This window comes from Oryx dammah, unplaced genomic scaffold, assembly GCF_014754425.2.
Source record: "Oryx dammah isolate SB20612 unplaced genomic scaffold, SCBI_Odam_1.1 HiC_scaffold_2, whole genome shotgun sequence".
In the NCBI taxonomy this organism is placed as follows: Eukaryota; Metazoa; Chordata; class Mammalia; order Artiodactyla; family Bovidae; genus Oryx; species Oryx dammah.
The window spans coordinates 88,328,669-88,345,596 of NW_024070186.1; the positions used below are offsets into that span (position 1 = coordinate 88,328,669).

General features: G+C 39.8%; 1 protein-coding gene across 2 annotated transcripts in view; it reads left to right on the forward strand.

The window, feature by feature from the left end:
- The first annotated feature begins 1,774 nt into the window (after positions 1–1,774).
- CCDC14 (coiled-coil domain containing 14) overlaps positions 1,775–16,928 on the forward strand; it is a 46,663-nt gene continuing 31,509 nt past the window's right edge. Inside the window, exons 1-5 of one of the 2 annotated variants that reach the window (XR_005722822.1) lie at positions 1,775–2,064; positions 9,655–9,710; positions 10,030–10,102; positions 10,351–10,420; positions 10,511–10,633. Coding sequence is in view for 1 of the 2 variants with exons in the window: in XM_040250381.1 (XP_040106315.1) it covers positions 1,891–2,064; positions 9,655–9,710; positions 10,030–10,102; positions 10,351–10,420; positions 10,511–10,633 (496 nt within the window). In the remaining variant the exon portion in view is untranslated. The remainder of the gene's footprint in view (positions 2,065–9,654; positions 9,711–10,029; positions 10,103–10,350; positions 10,421–10,510; positions 10,634–16,928) is intronic. The other variant, XM_040250381.1, reaches the window with a different exon arrangement.

The window sequence follows — 16,928 nt, forward strand, 5'->3', positions numbered from 1 at the left end:
CACTTGCTCCTTGGTTACCATGGGATTATTGTTGTTGGTTGTTTAGTTGGTAAGTCCTGTCCAACATCTTTGCGACCCCATAGACTGTAACCCATCAGCCTCTTCTGTCCATGGGAATTCCTAGGCAAGAATACCTGAGTGGGTTGCCATTTCCTCCTCCAGGGGATCCTCCTCACCTAGGGATTAAACTGGATTTCTCCTGCACTGCAGGCAGATTCTTTACTGCTGAGCCACTGGGGAAGCCCATAGCTTAGCCTGCTGCTGGTGCTGCTGCTAAGTCGCTTTAGTCGTGTCCGACACCATAGACGGCAGCCTACCAAGCTCCCTGTCCCTGGGATTCTCCAGGCAAGAACACTGGAGTGGGTTGCCATTTCCTTCTCCAATGCATGAAAGTGAAAAGTGAAAGTGAAGTCTCTCAGACATGTCTGACTCTTCGAGACCCCATGGACTGCAGCCTACCAGGCTCCTCTGTCCATGGGATTTTCCAGGCAAGAGTACTTGAATGGGGTGCCATTGCCTTCTCCTATAGCTTAGCCTAGCCTACATTAGCCTACATTAAACATGCTCAAACACAGTGCACTGTCCTTACGTTGTGGCTGGGAACTGAGGCTCCCTAAGATGCTCACCATCATCAGAGAGTATCTTACCTCATATCACTAGGCTGGGAAAAGATCAAAATCCAAAATTAGAAGTATAGTTTCTACTGAACACATATTGCTTTCACACCATCATAAAGCTGAACAATCCTTAGCTGGACCATCATAAATGGGGACTGTCCGTATGTAGTTGGAAAAAGTCTAGAAGGGAATGTACCAATCTAGTGGGATCATGAGTTTTATTTCTTTATCTGTGTTTCCTAAAATAAGCCTGTATTAATTAGGAAAAATCAGTATAAGTTTTGAAAATCAACTAAGAAAAAACTGGAAACAGTCGAATATGTTAAACACTTTATAGGATATATGAAGAGGGAAGAGAGAGTTCTCAGTTTAATTCAAAGCTAAATTTATCAAATGTCTAGTTTCGCCAAATCACTCAGTACAAGTGTGCAATATATTGTTACATAGATTTCGGTTTTTGGATTATTTTAATTGTAATTAGGACTGGCAAGACGTAGATCTTTTTCTTTCTTACTTTAAAATGAAATAAGTTGGGTTTTCTCTCCAGCTCGATTTAAAACATTAACCCCAAACTCAATACCTAAAAACAAAGACATTTCCATTAAAATCCGTGCAGCACGCCAATGGTAAGAATACTGTGCTATTCTTTGTTAACAGTGATTACCTCCACTGAAGAAACAACTATGCCTGGAAGTAAAACTAAAACCGCAGCTAATGAGCACGATTATTAGGCCACAGAATAAAAAAATCTTAAATTGCTATCAGAATCACACAAAGAAAGCAGGCGGTAGGATTGATGTTTATTGATTACCAAGAACAAAACCATTCAAAATGGTATTCAAAACACCAACTAAAAATACAGGGTCAAAATCCAGAGACAGTGCAATTCCTCTGAAAGCTATTAGCCTTCTACCGCAGTCCCTTCCTCTGACCTTGGCGGGTCCCCGTTGCCACTTCTCCTAGCAGATGCAGGACAAGGGCTCTCCCTCCAGTGGAAGCCCTCGCCGCAGCAAACTCAGGTCTCCCAGGTGATCGCGGATTCTGGTCAGCCCAGTGCTCCCGCTCCTCGTCCCGCCCGTCTCCGCCCCGCCCCCCTCGGCCCCGCCCCTCTCGGCCCCGCCCCGCCCCGGACCCGCAGCGTTCGCCGGCGTTCTGTGGCCTTCTCTCACCCTGCGGCCGAGTGTGACGAGCCGGGGCCGGGAGGGGTCTGTTGCGCAAACCCAAGGCGCCGTGCGGTGGGTCGGGGAGAGGTTCTGGTTGCGCGCCCGGGACTATGAGGCGCAGCATTCGGCGGGCTCCTTCCCGGAAGCGGAAGCTCGAGGGGCGGGCCAAGGGCGGCCGGGAGTCGGCGGCGGTTAATTCCTTTTATCTTGGGGCTTTGTTTCACTCCGTTTGGACTTTTCTGAAGCTGCGAGAGATGGTCAGGTCTGGATCTCGACCGGGCCAGGTGAGGTCTGCGGACCTGAGGCGTCCACTGTGGGGGTGGAGAGGGACGGAGGTAGTCCTCGGGCTTGGAGAAATGGAAAGCCCCCTTTGAAAAAAATAAAGAGTGCTGCCGCGTTAAAAAATGCTGCGACAAGAGACGAGGCGGAGGGTGGGTGTGCGTACCTAATCTTAACGCCCTAACAGTTGTTCTGCCTGTAAATGTTGATTCTGTTTTAATCGTTGTGGTCCAACTGAGCGCTAGCTTTGATGTGGTCCCCGGGTTCGAGTCCAGCCTCAGCCTCTGGGTGCGTGACTTAACCTCTCGGAGCCTCACGACGTTGTTGCATCAACTCCAGGTTCCCAGCTTTTCCAACAAGAGCTGCTATTAGCTGGTTTTCCGTTACAGTTGCTGGTATTTTACTACTAGTTTTTTAAAAAGTCTCCCAGTTAGTGTCCCTGCATTTAGCCTTATTCTTCTCAAATGCACACCCCTCATCAGTTCTCTGCTAAAAATTCAACTCTGGAACTTTTTTTTTTTTCCCCTCAAGATAAAAATCTCAGTTCTTTGACCTGTCAACACAGCCATTTTTCGACGTGGCCAGTGCATTCCCTACCAGCCCCCACCTCCATCCCAGGAATATCCAACGCTCTTCAGCTATTTCTTCCACAGTGCCCTGAGTGCCCGTGTTCTTTCAGGCTTCTGTGCCTTTGCATTTTGTTCTGCATAGAATGATGTCCTTCTCTCCCTGAAATCTCCACTTTTCATCTCCTGTCCATTCAGCCCAAGTACCGCTTCTAGAAGCCTTGTCTGTCAACATTTACATTGTTGGGTGCCCTCAGCTCCTGTTTGTGCCCTTACGAAAATCCAGGCTAGAGACATTGCTCATCTTCCTATGCTGCTGCTGCTAAGTCGCTTCAGTCGTGTCCGATTCTGTGCCACCCCATAGACGGAGGCCCGCCAGGCTCCCCTGTCCCTGGGATTCTCTTTATCTCTATCTTTTCAGGTAATCAATCAGTCAACCAATAGGAATCAATCAAGCCTTACACAGACCCTCTACTTAGAGTGATCTTAAGCCTCCTTAAGTGTAACCATACTATCCTTCTTTCCCCTTAAATTTTTCCTTTTCCTTTATTTATCAACTCAATTTTAATGCTGTCTCCCCTATTAATGTGAATCTTACACTTTTCCCCAAGGCTTGGCTCAAGACTTTCTTCATGAATGCTTCCAGACCAGTTCCACCCTTGTAGTTCTTTATTTTATGTTGAATGAACTCAAACATGGTGCAGTCAGTAAGTGGAGAAAACATGGTTTTTGTAGTCATAGTCACCTACCAATTCAGATTCCAATTCTAAGACTACTGTCATAGTGATAGTAAGCAAAGTACTTTTTACTTCTCTGAGATTTCTTTTTCTTATCTACAAAGTAGGTGTAATATGCTGCCTTAAAGAATTGGGGAGAGTGAGAGAACCTGGTAAAACATCTATTTCACACTTGGCATAAATTGTGCAACACAGTGTAGTCCCCTTAACAGTTTATTACTGTCAATGATAATAATCACAGCTAACCTTTGGGTAGCACTTATATGACAGGCGCTATTCTATGTGCTTTTACATATGCTGCTGCTGCTAAGTCGCTTCAGTCGTGTCCAACTCTGTGCGACTCCATAGACGGCAGCCCACCAGGCTCCTCCGTCCCTGGGATTCTCCAGGCAAGAACACTGGAGTGGGTTGCCAAATCCTTCTCCAATGCATGAAAGTGAAAAGTGAAAGTGAAGTCGCTCAGTCATGTGCGACTCTTTGCGACCTCATGGACTGCAGCCAAGCTCCTCCGTTTCCATGGGATTTTCCAGGCAAGAGTACTGGAGTGGGTTGCCATTTATTCTCATTTAATCTTCACACTAGGCTTAGGAAGTAGACAATAATCCTCATTTTATAGATGAGGAAGTTGAGGGATGCAGAGGTCAGATAACTTCTCTAGTTACCCAGCTGATTAGCAGTGGAGACAGGCTTTAGACCCACATAGTTGGTGCAGGAGTCCGTTTAAACATCTGCTCTTAGGTGTATGACTCTGAACAAGCCAGCTTTCTGAAATTTAGGTTCCTACCTCACAGAAATAGTAACTAACAGGGGGTTGATAAGTGGAAATGAAAGGCTTTGAACACTAAATTTTTCCACAAATATAATTTTATCTTGCACTTGTTGGTAGGAGATAGAGCTCCTAAGAGGTACTTATGTTTTTCTCAAATAATAAAGTAAAAAGTTTCTTGCTAATACTTAGTGGAAGTAAATGTAGGAGAAAACAAACATTCTCTTATGTATCGCCATTTGGGGCACTTGTTTTGAAAAGTGGTTTTGCAGTTTGTATCTAGGGGCACTAAAGGCATTAAACAATGAATAACTTTTTATCAAATAATGAAGCTTTCAATCCTGAATATGAAACGGTATTTCCGGTGTATGAAAAGATTTATTTCAGATTTGTATTTTAACTGAAAAATATGAAGCACACCAAGGGCACATTATATTGTTTCCATTTAAGGAAATAGTATACAACTGTTAAAAAATTTTGAACTTTGTTAATATGGAAAAAGATTTGAAAATAAAAACACAAGACTCAAAATTTCAACTGTCTAGTCATGATGACTAGGTGATCCATATGAAGCCTCAGTAGCAAACAGCACAGCTAGTGCCTAGACCTTGGTTTCTATTAATAAATACTGTTGTCCATGGAAAGGAATCACTACTTTTTGGGGAAATGGTCAAGTCTAGGGTTGGGGCCTGGATATATCAAAGTAAAAAGCACAGTTTTCACAGTTAACACTGAAAAGTCAACTTATGGAATGAGGAAAAATATTTAAAACTGCATATCCGATAAAAGGTTCATAATTGTAATATACAGGGAACTCCTACAATTCAGTAGCATACACAGGCAAGGGACTTGAATAGGCATTTCTTCAAAGACATATAGATGGTCAGCAAGTATATGGAAAGATGCTCAATATCACTAATCTGGGGAATGCAATTCAAAGCTATAGCGAGGTATCACCTCACACCTGTTGGGATGGCTATTATAAAAACAACCAATCCAGAAGATGACAAGTGTTGATGAGGATATGGAGACATTTGAACCCTTGTACACTGTTCATGGGAATGTCAGGGTGCAGCTGTTATGAAAAATCATGAAATTTCCTACAAAATTAAAAGAATTGTTATGTGATCCAGCATTCTCACTTTGATTGTTTATCCAGGAGAGTTAAAAATAGGATCTTAAGAGATATTTGCACTCACATGTTCATTATAACATTCACAATGGCTAAGATGTGATAACAACCTAAATGTCCATTTATGGATTAGTGGATACACATTGGAATATTATTCAACCTTTAAAAAGGAAGGAAATCATGCTATATGCAACATGAATGGATCTTGAGGATACTTTGCTAAGTGAAATAAGCCACTTCAGTTCAGTTCAGTCACTCAGTCGTGTCCAACTTTTGGCGACCCCATGAACCACAGCACGCCAGGCCTCCATGTCCATCACCAACTGCCGGAGTCTACCCAAACCCCTGTCCATTGAGTCGGTGATGCCATCCAACCATCTCATCCTCTGTCATCCCCTTCTCAATCTTTCTCAGCATCAGGGTCTTTTCAAATGAGTCAGCTTTTTGCATTAGGTGGCAAACGTATTGGAGTTTCAGCTTCAACATCAGTCCTTCCAATGAACACCCAGGACTGGTCTCCTTTAGGATGGACTGTTTGGATCTCCTTACAGTCCAAGGGACTCTGAAGAGTCTTCTCCAACACCACACTTCAAAAGCATCAATTCTTCGGCGTTCAGCTTTCTTTATAGTCCAACTCTCACATCCATACAAGACTACTGGAAAAACCATAGCCTTGACTAGACGGACCTCTTTTGGCAAAGTAATGTCTCTGCTTTTTAAAATGCTGTCTAGGTTGGTCATAACTTTCCTTCCAAGGATTAAGTGTCTTTTAATTTCATGGCTGCAGTCACCATCTGCAGTGATTTTGGAGCCCCCCAAAATAAAGTCAGCCACTGTTTTCCCATCTATTTCCCGTGAAGTGATGGGACCAGATCACTTCATGGGAAATGATCTTAGTTTTCTGAATGTTGAGCTTTAAGCCAACTTTTTCACTCTCCTCTTTCACTTTCAAGAGGCTCTTTAGTTCTTCTTCACTTTCTGCTGTAAGGGTGTTGTCATCTGCATCATTCCCCTTATATGCTGCTGCTGTTGCTGCTGCTAAGTCACTTCAGTCGTGTCTGACTCTGTGCGACCCCATAGATGGCAGCCCACCAGGCTCCCCCATCCCTGGGATTCTCCAGGCAAGAACACTGGAGTGGGTTGCCATTTCCTTCTCCAATGCATGAAAGTGAAAAGTGAAAGTGAAGTCACTGAGTTGTGTCCGACTCTCAGCGACCCCATGGACTGCAGCCCACCAGGCTCCTCCATCCATGGGATTTTCCAAGAGTACTGGAGTCCCTTTATATGAGGCATCTAAAATAGCTAGACTCATAGAAACATTAAGTAGGGTGGTTGTTGCCAGGGGCAGGAGGGAGAGAAATGGAGAGATGCTGTTCAGTGGGCATAAAGTTTTAGTTATGTACAATGAATAAGCTCTGTTAGATTTATGAGATAGATCTAAGAGATCAGCTGTAAACATGTGGAAGTGAAGTGAAAGTGAAGTCACTCAGTCATGTCTGGCTCTTCAACCCCATGGTATGTAACCTGCCAGGCTCCTCCATCCATGGGATTTTCCAGGCAAGAATACTGGAGTGGGTTGCCATTTCCTTCTCCAGGCGATCTTCTTAATCCAGGAATGGAACCCAGGTCTCCCACCCTGAAGGCAGACTTTACCATCTGAGCCATCAGGGAATCCCTTTAACATCATACTACAGTTAACAATTGATGTACACTTAAAATTTGTTGAGGGTAGATTTCATGTTACCACAATGGGGAGAAAAACAAGGTGGCGGGGGGAACCTGGAGATCTTTACTGTAAGGAATGGCTCAAAAATGATGACATGTTGAAATGATACAGGGGCTGGTTTGAAAAGACTCCTATTGGCAGAATCTGGGACAGTTTGAGCATTAATATAATCATCAGAATCCATTAAAAAGGAATCAATGAGTCCATACTAGTAAACAAAGAAGTACTTCAACGAAGTACTTCACTAAGGTTGAATGCCAACTAATAAATCTAGAATGAATGACGTAAGTTAGAAAAATCACTATTTAACAAATGATTAAGGCAAGAATCCTCAATGAATGCTATTGGATGAAAGTTTGATGAATAGGATGTCTGCATAATCTTCAAGTATCTCCCCACAAAATGCTTAATATTTACAAAGGTAAAAATAGTAACCTGGTGAGAAATCTGGCGGCACCACCTTAAATAATCAAACTTTACATCCCTAGTAATGGGACAAACGTAACATATGCCTGCTCATACAGTATTGAGATAAATACAACATCCCTTTTATGGTATTCCTGCCAAAAAAGCACAACCTGAATCTAATCAAGGGGAAGCAGACAAGTCTAAATGTTTACCAGAGGGACATTCTACCAAAGTAGCTGCTCATATTCTTTGAATATGTCAAGGCTGTAAAAGACAATGAATGACACCTCTAGGAACCGTTCCTGAGTAAAGGAGACTAAAGAGATACGACAGTTTAAAATGCTTCGTATGATCCTGGATTTATGGGATAAGGGCCATAATTTTTTTTTAAAGGACAGTATTTTGATAATTGGCAAAATTTGAATGAGATCTGTAGATTAGATTATAGTATGGTTTCACTGTTAATTTCCTGATTTTTATAATTTGGTTTTATGAGAGTGACCTTGTCCTTAGGAAATATTTAGGAGTAAATATTTAAATATAAACGAGTATCATGTCTGTAACATAATCTGAAATGGTTCAGACAGAAAGGAATACTATACATTTTTGAAAGGGAGAACATGGCAGATGTAGTAAAATGTCAGCAGTTGTGGAATCTTGGTAGCATTATACCGTTCTTTGTACTATTATTTCAAAATAAAAATACAAAATAAATTTGAAGGGAATCTGCCAGTATCACACTGTTGCAGGGTGCTATATTCTGGTTAATTTTCTTTACCTGATTTTGTAATATGACCTAATGTGTGTGTGTGTGTTTCAGTGAAATGCTGTATAAAATCTTTCAATTATGCCATTATGCCATACATTTATCTAGACAGTTTACTTTTTTAATTCTGAAAGATAATTACTGTGGTAGTTGTTTTTAGACTTAGCATGATGGTTTGGCTTTTTATTATGGTCCTAGACAGGACACCAACATAGATACTGTGGAAGGAAAGCCCCTTTAGGGGGTCATGCAGGGTCTAGTAGAGTTGTGTTACATGGCATCTTATTTCCGCCAATGTTGGTTCTCACTGCTGCTTTTTGACTCCCTCATATTCTAAGTTATCTTAAGGAGAAGTGAAACTTAATAATTCCAGAAAGTTTAATAGCAATTGCTCAAAGGAATCTTGAGATGAAATATGTAAACATGTCAAGAAAAATCCTAAGTGTAACTGTCAACAGTGACTACACCTAAAGGGTAAAATGAGGGAATAAGTAGGAAATTTAACCATGTCTTTTAAAAATTATATTTTGAATAGATATTATATTTAAATAATGTAAAGTTAAGATATAAAAAGGTATACCATGGAAAGTCTCCCTTGTTCTGTCCCCCAGATTCTCAGTTTCCCTCCCCAGAGGCAAGCACAGTTAACTTGTTTCTTGTGTAACTCCCAACGTATTGGATGCGTGTAGAAGCAAATGAGTAGAGTTTTCATGTGCTGGTCTTGTCAGGCATTCTGAAGAATGTGGGAAAATAGAATCAGAGTTATGAACTCTGCCTTGTATCTTAAGTTAACATGTATTTTGAAGACCTAGGGGAAGTAAAATATTTTGAGGGATTGAGTATAGTCCAGACTTACTATAGTAGATACTTCTGGTTAAAGTAAAATTTCAACTTCAGTCTTCAACTTACATAGACTTAAGGAACAAATATATGTGTTGCTTGCTTGACATTTTATATAGAAAAAAAAATTTATGAGTTCAGTTGTAATAGTGGATTTTATTAAAATTAATAACATGGTACATATATAAAATGGAGTATTATTCAGCCTTAACAAGAAGGAAATTTTGCACAGGCTGCAACATGGATATTATGAAGATACTGTGCTAAGCAAAGTAAGCCAGTCACAAAAGGACAAATACTATCTGGTTCCATTTATATGAGATTCCTAGAAAAGTGAGACCAAAAGTAGAAGGGTGGTTACACCAGGTACTTAGGAGAGGAAAGGATTAGAGATTAATGATTAATGGGTACAGAATTTCAGTTTGGGAAGATGACAAAGTTCTGGAGATGGGCTGTAGTGATGGTTGTGCAATTGTGAGTGTGTTTAATGCCACAGAGCTGTATACTTTAAAATGGTTTATTTTATGTTATGTATGTTTTACCAAGTGAAACAGAAGGAAACAATAACATTTTAGGTTTTGTCCAAACAGTATACTGAGAATATGATAGAAAAATATTTGTATATCTCCTATAATATAATGCATTATGTCATAGGTAATACCTTCAGGAAAGCACACTGGACCTGCTAAATTAACAAATGGAAAAAAAGGGTAAGTACTTAAGAAAGTGTCCAACTTCAAGAATTCTCAAGTTTTTCAAGATTTTCAAGTCTGTGGGATGGACTAAATTTTTCCTACCCCAGAGAATTAAGTGAGGCTCTCTACTTTCATATCTCTACCCATGTTGATCATTTTAGTCTTTACAACCTTCATAAAATCCTGCATAAATCCATTTTTTACATGGTTGGCAAACTTTCTTATCCAAACTTTGGTGGAAAGTGTCTTTTTAGAATGTATTTTGGGAAAATATTATATTATTTGTAATTATATTTGTATTATATGTAAATGTATTAACAAACTTGTTTTCTAGGACCAATTTGAGAAAGATACCCCGTTTTAATGCAGATTCTGGCTATCCCACTCACTCTGATTCAGAAAGTCAGGTAAGAGTAAACTGAATAGATACAGTATATACTGTTTAATTCATTTTCAGGTAAAAGCTAAGAAATGGAAATAAAAATTCAAAGGTGAAGTATTAATTGTCCTGACAAAGAATGAAGACTTTTTGCTTTAATACATGTCTTCCACCAATAATAAATTGCTTCTAAATAAGGAAATTTTAAAATTACAGAATTTTTTTCCCTGCATTAATATTTTATGTACACATTTATATGTGACTTTCTCCTTACAGACTGACACTGTACAGGGGCTTGATGGCTGTGCGTCTTTGCTGCAGGACATTTTGAGAAATGAAGATTCAGGTTTTTTTTTAAATGCTTCTTTGCTGATCACCTTTTCTCAATTAAGTAGTTCTCTTAATGCTAATGAATTTTTGTTTTAATCATTAATAGGTTCAGAAATAACATATTCAGAAAATAGATATAACCCTAGACCTGTAGAAACCAAAAGATACAGATCCAAAAAGAAAGGACGTGAAAAACATACTGTGCCTTCTATAGTCCGGAAGGAAATTTGTAAGTATTTTTTTCTCTTATTTATTTAAATATGATACTTAATTATGGGAGTTTTGATAGATTACTGGGGTTATGCAGTTGGGCTTACATTTTAATAATATTGGTTATACAGGTGTGTGTGTGTGCTTGTGATTTTTTTTTTTTTCTCTATTCAGGTTCTAATTGCTGAGTACTTTGCCAAGAAGAAAAGTAGAAAAGAAAAATGGTTAGGTAGGAGAATAGGTTCAAACTCAGAATGATATTCACAGATTGGTTGGGTTTCATGTGTATATTTATTGTTTTAAAAATACTATATGTGTATACATATATTCTAAGTAGGACCCATAGCTCAATTTTTCAGCTGCATAGTTAGTAGATACCGTAATAGGAAGGTAAAATTCCAAGTTGGGTTGTTATGTAAGGAAAAAGAATCTGCCACTGATTGACAGCGACTGTAGCCAAGGATGGCTTACACTGTCACAATTAACTTGCTGACTGAAGTGGAATGATTCAGTAAGCAATTTAGAATAAGCAAGTTTTGATTATGTTGTTCCACAGAGGCCTATGGAACATGGTAGCCCAAAATAGAGATGAAAAAGTCCATAATGGGATTTCAGAGCATCAAGAATGGAACCAGCTAGTTCACAGTTCAGGTGGGCCAAAAATGTTAGTACAGCAGAGTACAGTAAGATTTAGCTTAGGTAAGGGGTTTGAATCATGTACAGCACTAGTTCTGGGTATTAGAGATCAGGATTCAGGCAAAGAGGCTGAAATTCAGATGGTCTTGAGTCAGAACCACGGCCGAGAAAACGACTTCCTAACCTATCTTGGAGGCCAGTTGCGTTTAGCTTTGTATTGTCTTGACCGTTGCCACTTAAGATGGCAGTCTCAAGCCACATGTGACTGCGGAGCATTCCAAGTGTGGCTAGTACAACTAAGGAACTCAATTATAAGTGTTATTTAATTTTAATTAGTTTAAGTTTGAAAGCTGGTACTTGACCTAGTTATTAGAAAACTTCTAAAGTATGTTTGAAATAACTTGGTAAATGAATCTACTTTTTTCAACTAAATTTTATTAAATCTAAATACAGATCAAGGATTTCTGATAAAAATTTACCATCTGGATTGAGATGTGCTTTATAGTAAAAATACACAGTATGCTTAGAATATTTAGTGCAAAAAAATAAAATATCGCTGTGATTAATGTTAATCACGTATTGTAATGTTAATATTTTGGCTATATTGATTTGAATAAAACATTATAGTAATTAATGTTACCTATTTTAATTTTTTAAATGTAGTTCTTGGAAAATTTAAAAATTTAAAATTGCTTATATGATTTACATTATATATCGGTGGGACAATATTGGTCTAATCCAGGGTGAGCATACTACAGCCAGTTTTGTTTTATTGTAATGTTTAGTTATTTTGTAAACGAAACTTTATCAGAGCACAGTCATGCTAATTCATTTTTGTTTATGTATTTTCTATGGTTACTTTTGTGTTATAGGAGCAGAGTTGAGTAGTTGTGAAAGAGACCATCTGGCCTGTTTAAAGCATAATATGTTTATTCTCTAGCCTTTTAAGAAAAAGTGAGCTCACCCCTGCCCTAACTCTTAGAGTAGAGACCTCTTTTGGAGGACCGATGGACAAAGAAAGGAGCGGTGGTACATGGTCAGCGATGGTGCCTTGGTAACAACTTGTTGGATCCTAGCTTAACTATTTGTTCAGAGTCCCCACAGAGTTTAGATCTGTTGTTGTTCAGTTGATGAGTCATGCTGACTCTGCGACCCCATGGACTTCCAGACTTCCTTGTCCTTCCTTCACTATCTCCCAGAGTTTACTCAAACTCATGTCCATTGAGTCAGTGATGCCATCCAACCATCTCATCCTCTGTCACCCCCTTCTCCTTCTGCCCTCAATCTTTCCCAGCATCAGTGTCTTTTCCAGTAAGTCAGCTCTTTGCATTAGGTGGCTGAAGTATTGGAGCTTCAGCATCAGCCCTTCCAATGAATATTCAGGGTTGACTTCCTTTAGAATTGACTGGCAAGAAAGAATAGGTGGCAACACCCAAATTAAGATAGGGGTTTTATTTATGAGGAAACTCATTACAAACTCATTAGGGTATAAGGAAACCACAAGGGATTCTGCTAGCCCAGTGCTGGCAGTATGCACAGAACTGTTAATATCCCTAGGTCTTAAGGGACAAGGTGAGGAAGAGGTTACTGGGATTCAGCTAGAGATATTGTTCTGTAGAGTAGGCCATCTTGAGAGGAGCAGTGAGCTTTAAGGGACAAAGCCAGCCCAAGGTGGCCTCATAGAGAGGGAGTTTGAAATACCTTGTATGCATGCCTTTTCCTCTCTTTGATAATGCCACAGTTCCAATTGGATTGGACCCAACTGGAACCCTGTTGATGTATATCTAGTCAGGGATCTGATTTTCATTCTTAAAAGCTAATGGGTTATCCTTACTGTGTCATGCATGTTAACAGGAGACAGAAGACTCTTGGGCCAGAGACAAAGGTGCTGTGCTCATAGCACAGCTAGCAGCATGCACATTAGCATATTTGTGTTGGTTCTGCCTCACTACCTACTGCCAGTGGAATGATACAGTGGGCCCACAGGGAAACTGCACATGCTGAAGGTTTAAGTTTCAGCTGAAGAACACTGAGCTTTGGTGGTAAGCAGTTAGAAAGCCTATACTTGACTGAGGGAAAAACATCACCTTATCCCTCAATGTTGCTCACTATAAACACAGCCCTGGGAAATGTCCCAGGTACAGAGCTTAGGTCAAAGCCTTACATTTTCTTTGGTAAACCCAGCAAGACATGTAGGAGCAGAAGAGACCCATAAAGGAATGTCTCTTAGTAATGTAATCCATACAGAGTAGCATCCCAGAGAGAGCAGAGCAGAGTGGAGAAGGGTTGAAGGTGGGTTTGGTGAAGCAAATGAGAGAGATCTGGCATTCTTAGTCCCTAGCATTAAATTCTTATTTGGATTAGAGTCAGATCAGCAGTTCTGGCCTGTTATCAGTGTATAATATTCTTATTGTCCTTTCCCCTACACTGTCATCATCAGAAGTTAGGACCTACTTCCCAAAGGACAATCTCCATTAGGGTTACAGTATAAGAAATGGTTCTCATTGACCAAGGTTTATTCTTTGGAAGCAGAAACCTCTTTCCCTTTGGTTAAATTACTTCATCTTTCTTTGATTTATCACTATAGCACTGTCTAGAAAGGATCTTTTTTCTTCTTCTTTTTTTGTAGTTAACAGCTGTTAGCCAGTACAAGGTTTTTGCTCTGTTAATCACAGTGCCTAAAATACACAAAAGCTGGGACTTCCCTGGTGGTCCAGTGGTTAAGACTCTACACTTCCAGTGCAGAGGGCACAGTTTGATGCCTGGTCGGAGAACTAAGATCCCACATGCCACTGGATATGGCCAAAAGATTTTCTTTTTTAATAAAATAAATAAAAATGCCCTTTATCTAAAAAGCACAATTTCTGACAACTCACCAATTTAACATTTTTTTAAAAATAGGCAAAACTGCATTTCCTTCCTTTTCCATCTCTCCACAGGTGAGATAGTCATAATTAGAACTTTAGGAATTTATTATAGCATGTTAACTAGTATCTACATATCATTTTAACTTTAACATATGTTATCTTACTGCTTTGTGTTACTGTCTTCTGGGGCTTGGGCTCTTTATGTATTTTCTGTGTGGGACCTGCCAGATCGTTGGGTGTCTGTGGAGTCACACCCACCCACCCTGTTGCTTACTCAGAGGAATGAGGCAGAAAGGCAGTTCCAAAAATGCCTTGAGAGCTTACCCAAGAGTGCATCTGACATTTAAAAGAAAAAAAAAATTTTTTTTAAATAAGCAGCTACTTATGTTTTGATAACTGTATTGAATGCTCCTACCTTCAGTATCATATATATATTTCTGCCCTCATCTTGGAGAAATAAACCACTACAGGCAGAATATTTTGAGCATTAATTGGCCCCATCAAGGCCAAGTGTTCTCCATATTTCAAATTATAATAGGCATCCAGCAATGCCTATCTGCAGTAGGTGTTTATTCCATATTTGGGTGGCAGGAATTATCTAAAAATTGTACATCCACTTAATGCTTTTTAACTTGTCTTGGATGAATTGTTTTAAGATTTTTGTGTCTTAAATACAGATGTTCAGCATTATCAATAGAGTTTCACATAGATTGAGTTAATGGAGGAGTTAAGTAAGACATGTTAATTCTAAAGCTTTGAATTTTAAGAAGTATTTGAAGTTTATTAACTTATGTTGGGTGATGGCATCTGCTGGCAAAGGCAAAATATTGTAGCTTAACTTAATCAGAGATTAAGAAGAATGTGGTCCACTGGAGAAGGGAATGGCAAACCACTTCAATATTCTTGCCTTGAGAACCCCATGAACAGTATGAAAAGGCAAAATGATAGGATACTGAAAGGGGAACTCCCCGGGTTGGTAGGTGCCCCATATGCAACTGTAGATCAGTGGAGAAATAACTCCAGAAAGAATGAAGGGATGGAGCCAAAGCAAAAACAATACCCAGTGTGATGTGACTGGTGATAGAAGCAAGGTCCGATGCTGTAAAGAGCAATATTGCATAGGAACCTGGAATGTCAGGTCCATGAATCAAGGCAAATTGGAAGTGGTCAAACAGGAGATGGCAAGAGTGAACATCGACATTCTAAGAATCAGTGAACAAAAACAGACTGGAATGGGTGAATTTAACTCAGATGACCATTATATCTACTACTGTGGGCAGGAATCCCTCAGAAGAAATGGAATAGCCATCATGGTAAAAAAAAGAGTCTGAAATGCAGTACTTAAATGCAATCTCAAAAATGACAGAATGATTTCTGTTCGTTTCCAAGGCAAACCATTCAATATAACGGTAATCCAAGTCTATGCCCCAACCAGTAACGCTGAAGAAGCTGAAGTTGAACAGTTCTATGAAGACCTACAAGACCTTTTAGAACCAACATCCAAAAAAGATGTCCTTTTCATTATAGGGGACTGGAATGCAAAAGTAGGAAGTCAAGAAACACCTGGAGTAACAGGCAAATTTGGCCTTGGAATACAGAATGAAGCAGGGAAAAGGCTAATAGAGTTTTGCCAAGAGAATGCACTGGTCATAGTAAACACCCTCTTCCAACAACACAAGAGAAGACTCTACAGATGATCAACACCAGATGATCAACACTGAAATCAGATTGATTATATTCTTTGCAGCCAAAGATGGAGAAGCTTTATATAGCCAGCAAAAACAAGACTGGGAGCTGACTGTGGCTCAGATCATGAATACCTTATTACCAAATTCAGACTTAAATTGAAGAAAGTGGGGATAACCACTAGACCATTCAGGTACGACCTAAATCAAATCCCTTATGATTGTACAGTGGAAGTGAGAAATAGACTTAAGGGCCTAGATCTGATAGAGTGCCTGATGAACTATGGATGGAAGTTCGTGACATTGTACAGGAGACAGGGATCAAGACCATTCCCATGGAAAAGAAATGCGAAAAAGCAAAATGGCTGTCTGGGGAGGCCTTACAAATAGCTGTGAAAAGAAAAGGAGCAAAAAGCAAAGGAGAAAAGGGAAGATATAAGCATCTGAATGCAGAGTTCCAAAGAATAGTGAGAAGAGATAAAAAAGCCTTCCTCAGCGATTAATGCAAAGAAATAGAGGAAAACAACAGAATGGGAAAGACTAGAGATCTCTTCAAGAAAATTAGAGATACCAAGGGAACATTTCATGCAAAGATGGGCTCAATAAAGGACAGAAATGGTATGGACCTAACAGAAGCAGAAGATATTAAGAAGAGGTGGCAAGAATACACAGAAGAACTGTACAAAAAAAACTTCCCAACCCAGATAATCACGATCGTGTGATCACTCACCTAGAGCCAGACATCCTGGAATGTGAAGTCAAGTGGGCCTTAGAAAGCATCACTACAAAGCTAGTGGAGGTGATGGCATTCCAGTTGAGCTATTTCAAATCCTGAAAGAGGATGCTGTGAAAGTGCTGCACTCAATATGCCAGCAAATTTGGAAAACTCATCAGTGGCCACAGGACTGGAAAAGGTCCGTTTTCATTCCAATCTCAAAGAAAGGCAATGCCAAAGAATGCTCAAACTACTGCACAATTGCACTCATCTCACACACTAGTAAAGTAATGCTCAAAATTCTCCAAGCCACGCTTCAGCAATACGTGAACCGTGAACTTCCAGATGTTCAAGCTGGTTTTAGAAAAGGCAGAGGAACCAGAGATCAAATTGCCAACATCCGCTGGATCA